This window comes from Sarcophilus harrisii, chromosome 5 (assembly GCF_902635505.1).
Source record: "Sarcophilus harrisii chromosome 5, mSarHar1.11, whole genome shotgun sequence".
Taxonomy (NCBI): domain Eukaryota; kingdom Metazoa; phylum Chordata; class Mammalia; order Dasyuromorphia; family Dasyuridae; genus Sarcophilus; species Sarcophilus harrisii.
The window spans coordinates 171,241,487-171,249,530 of NC_045430.1; the positions used below are offsets into that span (position 1 = coordinate 171,241,487).

The following is an 8,044-nucleotide window of genomic DNA, read 5'->3' on the forward strand; positions in this document are numbered from 1 at the left end:
GGGGCATTCAATCTGAAGAGGAGAAGATTTAGGTTTTACTTGAAATTTATTCTGTATGGCTCCAAATGAAGAACTAAGACAAATGAGCATTGATTACAAGGAGATATATTTTGGCTTTACATAAGGAATTCCAATAGTTAAACACTGTCCAAAATTGGAATGAGTTACTTCCTTTCCCGATCATTGAAACTTCTCAAGCTAAATGTAGAAGAAAATTGTGTTTAACAATTTGTTTAACAAGTTAACAAAATTAAACACTTGGATGGTGGGACTTCATGACCTCAGAATCCATTATAATTCTAAGACTCTTAGCTCTTATGACACAATAATCCTTTAGCAATTATTTCACCCAACAACTGGCCAAACATAAAGTAAGTTCCAAATTCCATTCATCATTTTGGTTTTGATGAGTTGAAGTTTTATTAGATTGTCTAGTCCAACTATCTCTAGCTCCATGTCAAAATCAAAGACCTAATAGGATTTCACTTTCAATGAAGTGGGTAAAGGGAGGAGGAGTTGCGTTGAAATCCACAAGCAACATCAGGTAATGCCAATTATATCTTCCTTTCATTTCATTCTTTCTTAGTAACCAAATTGAGCAGATCTCTTAATCAGAAACATGCTTTTTTTTTTTTTTTTTTTTTTTTTTTTTCCTTTGAGACCAGGGAGTCCTATGTCTGGGCCAACTGTGGCTCAGAGAAGAGATTTAAGTGAAATTAGATTGTAAGCTCCTTGAGGGCAGTGACTGTCTTGCTTTATATTCCCAGTGCTTATAGCTCATAGTAAATGCCTACTAAGTATTTATTGATTATTAACAGAAAAGGAAGTAGGATTGTTTTGAGCATCATTTTGATCAGAGATAATGAAGCAGGATACTTTATTCATTGCGATATTCTTTAAAAAAAAAAAATAAAGTGAGCAGAAACTCTTTAGCCACATCCACAATTCAAATCCTGTCAACAAAAGAAAGAGGATTTCCTCTACCTCCTTCCCTGCTCCCACACAGCCCCTCCCAGCCCCCAAAAGCTAGCCTGGGTCTAACTTTCTTTAAAGACAATAAACCTTACCCATCTTTCTACTCATTTGTCCCTAGCTTAATGTTGACTTTGAAATCCTCTTTTTGTATCCTCGGTGCTTACTTAGCTCAGTGTCTGGCACAAAACAGGCAAATAATAAATACTGATTAATTGAAATTCAAAACCACTTGATTTTGACATCATCAAACCTTCATTACATATTGTAAATGGGGGCAGAGTTCCAGGTACATCTCATACTATATGTAGTCCATATGGTTTTAATCTACATTTTTTCTTGTTTCTCTTTTAAAGGAAACCATTATGATAGGTTCAGTGAAAACTACAAACCTGCAGATGAAATGGCTATTAATGATAATGTTTTCATTCGCAGTCAATGCTAGAAGTCTAAAGGAATCAAACCCCCCAATAATAGAGTACAAACCTTTTATTGTTTACTGGAATGCTCCTACAACACAGTGCAAGAAGCTTTTTGGTGTGGATCTAAATCTCCAAGCTTTTGACATTGTGGCTAACCCTGAGGAGGCATTAAATGGGCCCCATGTTACCATATTTTATGAAAAAAAATTAGGTGATTACCCTTACATTAATGAAGATGGAACAATCATCAATGGAGGAATACCACAGAAGGAGAACCTTCCTAAGCACCTTGAAAAGAGTAAGGAGGACATCAAGAATGCCATTCGTTCAGCAAAATTCCATGGGCTTGCCGTTATTGATTGGGAAGAATGGAGACCTCAGTGGGAAAGGAATTGGGGTTCTAAAAATGTATATAGAATCCAGGCTTTAAACCATGTTAAAAATAGCCACAAAGATTGGCCAGAAATCAAATTACAGGCAATGGCAAAACAGGAATATGAAAGCGCTGCCAAGAATTTTATGAATTCTACTCTTCGGTTGGGGTTAGGAATCAGACCACAAGGACACTGGGGTTTTTACCTTTATCCAGAGTGTTACAATTATGATTACAAAAAAACCCCACTCACATACACTGGAAAATGTCCAGAAATTGAAATTTCCCGCAATGATGACCTTCGGTGGCTATGGCAAGAAAGTACTGCTCTTTATCCTTCTATATATTTGACATCGATGTTGAAGGATAGTATATATACCCAGAAATTTGTTCACTATCGGGTCAAAGAAGCAATGAGAATTTCCTATATGGCTAGGAATGACTATGCTTTGCCTGTTTTTGTTTATACTGGGTTATTTTATACCTATGGTACTGAACCCTTGACTAAGGTAAGCCTTCCTGTTTTCCATTCCCCTAAAAGGTGTGTGTTCTTTTTTTTTTTTTTTAATTTTAATTATTAAAGAAACACAGAATAGAAGTTTGGTAGGGATATATTTACAAAAGAAAATTTTTTTTAGGAAGTATTTTTGTTTAATGGATTATTTAAAGATTTAATCCTCTACTACTTATTATGAGTGTGCATTCTTTCAAAGGTCAAGATAACTTTGAAGATCAGTGCCAGTCACAACAAGTTACAAAGTAATATATTTTAATTGTGGTAAGAAACATGGATCTTGGTCCTCACATGGGTTTTCACACTAGATCTTTTAGAAATGTCATAAAAAGTGTTCCTAAATCTCATTTCAAAACTCAAGCTTTCTATAGGACATTTTTCTAGCTCTCCTTGGTTATAAATGCCCTCATACATATACTTATCTGTTTACATTTTTACCACTATTTTGGCTCAGCCAACCCTCCTTCTTCTTTAGTATAAAATAAGTTCCCTGAGGATAGGGACTATTATTTTTTTTTTCCTATTTTGTTTCTATATCACCAGCAACTAGCACAGTGCCTTTCCTAGAGGAGATAGGAATTAGGGACAAGATCTGATAATTTCAGTCATCTAGGAAATTCCCAGGTGTTGGGTAATTATCTATCTCAATGCAGTTGTATTTAATAATCTTAGAACAGGATTTGAAACTAGGGTCTTCCAGACTCTAAAGTTAATTTTGTATCCAATTGATCATTTTTAGAAAAGTTGAATTCCTCATTTGTTTTCTGACAAGTTTCTAGAAAGTATTATATGATTATCACTATTTGCTCATGAAAAAACTTAAATTTCAGAATGCTTAAATGACTTGTTCATGGTCGAAGGGCTAGTTAAGGTGAGTTCACACTCAAATTCTGGATCTAAATTCAGAGCTCTTCCACTACACAAAGATTCCCCTTAGTAAAATATTACCATTCTTGTGACAGCTTTTATACAATTGTATTGGATAATTCTTGTGCTATTGTATTTTTATATGTCTTGTATTATTATTTAACTTTTCATGTTTTTGTCTTTCTCTCTCCCTAGATTATAAGCTCTTTGAGGGCAAAGAGTGTGTCTTATTCATCTCTGTATCTCCTACAGGGCCTACCCTAATGCTTTGTACATGGTGACAATTTTTTTTTGACAAAATCAGATTGCATAACAGACTATTTTCAGTTGAAAGAATCATTTGAAGTCTGATAAAGTATATATGTGTAAATACATATATACATGCATGATATATACATATATATCCCTTAAAGGGAACCCTATTGAAATATTAATGTTGTCTAGATCAGAGATGTCAAACATGGGGCCTGCCCTGAAACCAGATTAAAATATAATTGGGAAATATTTAACAAAATAAATAAAAATACAAAATCAACATTTTGTTAATATGTAGTTTGCTGAGTCAATATGTGGCCTTCAGGGATCTTTACATATGATTGAGTGACCTCATTTTTATTTGACTTTGACACCATTGGTCTCTACTGTAGCATGCAGGTAGGTATGTATCCCTTTGAGATAGTCTACCAGAATATTGATTTTTAAAAGGCTTTTTAGAAGGGCAATGGAAGAAAATGGGCTAGATTTTTTTTTTGGGAAAATACATAGCTCTTTCAATGATTTCAAGCGAATACTTCAAATAAATACACATCTTTTAAAAATGATCATTGTTTTGGCAAAGTTATATGTCTGTGAATAATGGTATATCACAATTTTTGAAGAATAAAATTTATAGAAGATAGGAGACAACATATGAAAGGCATAAATAACCATAAGAAATACCATAAAGTATGTGTATGTTGGGAAAAGAAAGTGGATTTGCCACATATGAAGGATGATGAATTTACAACTTGAGTGCTTCATTGGTACCAAGAAATTTTTTAAGAGATTTAGAAGAGGGTTCTAGTGCTTTGCATAGATCCTATGTGGATCATTATTAATAGGTAAATGAAGAGATGACTTACACATGAGAAAGGACATAATGGGGTTGCAGTCCACAACTTTAGAGGAATGAATCAAAGATTCATTGAAGTTTTAAGTATATATTTCAAATAACTTGTTCTGAACAGTTTATGAGTAGATGTTGTCTAACTATTTGCCACTTAGGAAGAGAAAATTTTTTTTAAAAATTCATAATCTTAGCAATTTTTAATGCATATATTCCATAACACAATATCCCTTCTTTTCTAGCTACTGAAAACATATAATCTTGAAAAACAGATTGATTTTTCCTATTCTAATGGGTGTATTTATTAGAGTGGTAGAATTTTAAAAGTCATATTTGTCATTGGTTTCCATTCATTATTTAAATACTATGTTTAAAATGTAGGATTTCTTTATCCATATCTTTATGAGTCATATACTTTCGAGGTAGTAGTAAGTAATAAAGGGAAAAATGAAATTGTACTATAGTTTGTGGACAAAATTCTAGTCTTATTTATCCATTAGGTTTTAGGAATGACTCTGAATCTTCTTCTTTCTAGAATGATTTATTGTACACCATTGGGGAGAGTGCTGCAATGGGGGCAGCAGGTATAGTAATATGGGGAGGCTCAGAGTATTCAAGTTCAAAAGTAAGTTCAATTTTCATTTATATTTCTCTACCAGCACCCTGAGAGAAAAGTTCATAGAATTATAGATTGTGGGATAGAATTGGCCATGTACTGTTCCTCTGGATGGCTTTATTTGTAATCCAGCTTAATTATCTCCTTTTAATTTAACACTACTATAGTTACTTAAAATGAGATTATCCAATCTACTTAGCAAATAAGGATTTCCCAGTTGCTCACTAAATGAAGTACCTAGGTGGAACCATAGTGCTGGTCTTGAAGTCAAGAAGACTCTTCTTTCTGAGTTCTAATGTGACCTTAGATACTTAATTGTGTGAGCCCATCTCACTGCTTGCCTCAGTTTCCATAACTGTAAAATGAGCTGGAGGAAGAGATGACAAACTACTCCATTATCTTTGTCAAGAAAATCCTCAAAACATAGCTAAAATGAACAAATAATTACTAAGGAGTATGTAAAAATCAGTCAGTAAGCTGTAAGTACCTACCAGTAGGTAGGTGCCTGCCACTGTCAAATGTTGGCATTACAAAGAAAGGCAAAAAGTAGTTCTTGCTCTCAAGGAAGTCATAAAAACAAGATATATAGAGAAGAAATTAAGGTTACTCATTAGAGAGATGTCACTAATATAGTCCCTGCCCCTAGGAGTTTCTAATGCAGTTAGAGACAGCACATTCAATCATAGACTATGAAAGTGGGAAGGAACTATAGAGATCATCCAGGCCAACTGTCTCATCGTAAAGATGAAGAAACTGAGCCTCTGGGTGAGGTGCCCAAAGTGACAAAGCTTATAAATTAGAGCATCTGACTGGAACCCAAATCTTTTTATTATACCAGCTGTCTCTTAAACATGAATGAAATCTTAAGAGAATATTCAAGTACAAAGTATAGCATTTATTCTTAAGAACAGCAAGCATTCTGAGGAAGGGAAATAATGGATTTATGTGCCCATACTCAATGTATGAATTGTGTACAGGACTTATGCTTGATTTTTTTTCTTCCTCTTGACCCATCAACCCTTAGAAGCTCAATCTATAAATTTACAACAATAAATCTATACATTACTACTTGTTATTAACTCTACTATAAAAAGGTAGGTAGAGAAGGAAAGGTCTTGGATACCTCAGACAAAATATTTATAGACATCATTTGGTTGGTTTTTGTCCTTTGTACTCAAAGAGGACCAAAATGACATCAGAGTGTTAGAGTTGACTTATAATGTGTTCAATATAGCTGATCAGACCAATGATGCAGTACTGAAGCCCTGGTCCTAGAATCTGAAAAATTGAGTTCAAATGTGATCTAAGGTACTTACTAGTTATATAATTTTAAGCAAATCTAATTTCCATTTGCCTCAATTTCCTCAGCTGTAAAATGGCATATAATAATAGCATCTACCCCTTAGGGTCACTGTGAGGATCCTATTAGATAATAATTTATAAAGCACTCAGCACAGTGACTAGCTCATGATAAATTCCTCCTCCCCACTCTTGGATGCCTGGGGCACTGAGAGATTAAGAGACTAGTCTAAAACCACTCAGCTAGCATACATGAACATAATTTGAATGCAATCTTCCTGACTTCAAAACTAGAATTCCATCCACTATTCCAGACACTTTTATGAATTATCTTTTATGTTAATTACAGTCCCTGTTATCTGGGCTGACTATATTATGATTAGTTTGAGATGATTTCTTTCTGTCCTTCCTTCCCCTCTCTCTCTCTCTTTCTCTCTCTCTCTCTCTTTCTTTTTCTTTCTTTCTTTCTTTCTTTCTTTCTTTCTTTCTTTCTTTCTTTCTTTCTTTCTTTCTTTCTTTCTTTCTTTCTTTCTTTCTTTCTCTCTCTCTCTCTCTCTCTCTCTCTCTCTCTCTCTTTCTTTCTTTCTTTCTTTCTTTCTTTCTTTCTTTCTCTGTTTTCTTTCTTTCTCTCTCTCTTTCTTTCCTTCTCTTTCTCTCTCTCTCTCCTTTTCTTTTTTTAAATAGAACAATTGCCTAACTGTACAGAAATTCGTTAATGGAGTTTTTGGTCATTATATCGTCAATGTGACAGCGGCTACTCAACGCTGCAGTAGAATTCTTTGCAACAGTAATGGGAGATGTGTTCGAAGAGAAGCTGACTCATATTCTTATCTGCATATGCCCGTGGGCAGCATCATGAGGCATAAGTTAAAGAGGGGGTTGAAGTTTATTCCTTCTCAAAGAGCTTCAAAAGATGAGAAAAAATATATGAAGAATGAATTTGTGTGTCAGTGTTATAGTCACTGGAATGGAAAATTCTGTACATGGAAAGAAACCCACCACTCTGGATCAAGGAAAAAACAACTGTCCTTTGAAGCAAATTTCCTCCTCACTTTAATTTTAATATTGCCTGGGACCCTGCTGATCTTTTTTTATCCCACTGTAATCTAACGTTTCTGGAATCAATCCAAATGATCCACCTTGCTTTACACTCCTACACCAGTGCTCTCTGATCTTCTCCATGCCAGCAGTTCCAAATGTTCGGGGGTCGGACATTGTGATACTCTTAACATTGACTTTGTATTCCTCTCTCTCTATGTACACCACAAATATACTTTAAAGAAAATGAAACCACAATTCATGTCATTCTCTGAATTGTTTGAGATTAACAAATTATTGAGATTTAAAGATTTTTATTGAGCCCCTGGAGGAACTGCTGGCCACTTATTTGAGCCTATTTAATGATAAAAACCAACTCTTTGTAGGAGTTGAGTATTCCAATCAATACTTTTGGGTATCCTGGAGAAACATTAACCTCCTTATCTCCAAGGGACATCTACCTTCATTGCCTTTCTCCACCCCATTTCTTGGATATCAGTGCTTATTACATTAAGTGACATACCCAAAGTCACATAGAGAAAATTTCTGAGGCTGGATTTGGACTCCTGAATACAAGTCCAGCACACTATTATGCCACCTAACTGCCCCCCAAAAGAATATGGATTTATTCAATTAGACTCTTGACTTACATTGATACTAGCCATTGGGGATGGGAGTGGGAAATCTCTGCCTCATTTCTTTCATTGCTATATTTCAGTGGACTTCAGACACCTGTGTGCCTGGATGGCATATATTTATATGTAATGTAACATATATTTAATATCTATACAATTACATATGTATATTTATGGTAGTATAAAATCTATCACATACAATT

At 34.5% G+C, this 8,044-nt stretch overlaps 1 protein-coding gene across 1 annotated transcript; it reads left to right on the forward strand.

Annotated features, from left to right (window-relative positions):
- Nucleotides 1–313: 313 nt before the first annotated feature.
- LOC100925107 (hyaluronidase-1) lies at nucleotides 314–7,517 on the forward strand. Its single transcript, XM_012551008.2, has 4 exons — nucleotides 314–544; nucleotides 1,329–2,276; nucleotides 4,789–4,878; nucleotides 6,853–7,517. The coding sequence occupies exons 2-4, from the start codon at nucleotides 1,338–1,340 to the stop codon at nucleotides 7,276–7,278; spliced, it is 1,455 nt and encodes a 484-aa protein (XP_012406462.1). The 5' UTR covers nucleotides 314–544; nucleotides 1,329–1,337; the 3' UTR covers nucleotides 7,279–7,517.
- Nucleotides 7,518–8,044: the final 527 nt, after the last annotated feature.

Excerpts from the sequence above, each read along its gene's own strand:
- LOC100925107 (XM_012551008.2), top strand. The coding sequence starts at position 1,338 with ATGATAGGTTCAGTGAAAACTACAAACCTGCAGATGAAATGGCTATTA. Across the intron at positions 2,277-4,788 it reads GTACTGAACCCTTGACTAAG|AATGATTTATTGTACACCAT; the intron begins GTAAGCCTTCCT and ends TCTTCTTTCTAG. Across the intron at positions 4,879-6,852 it reads CAGAGTATTCAAGTTCAAAA|AACAATTGCCTAACTGTACA; the intron begins GTAAGTTCAATT and ends TTTTTTAAATAG.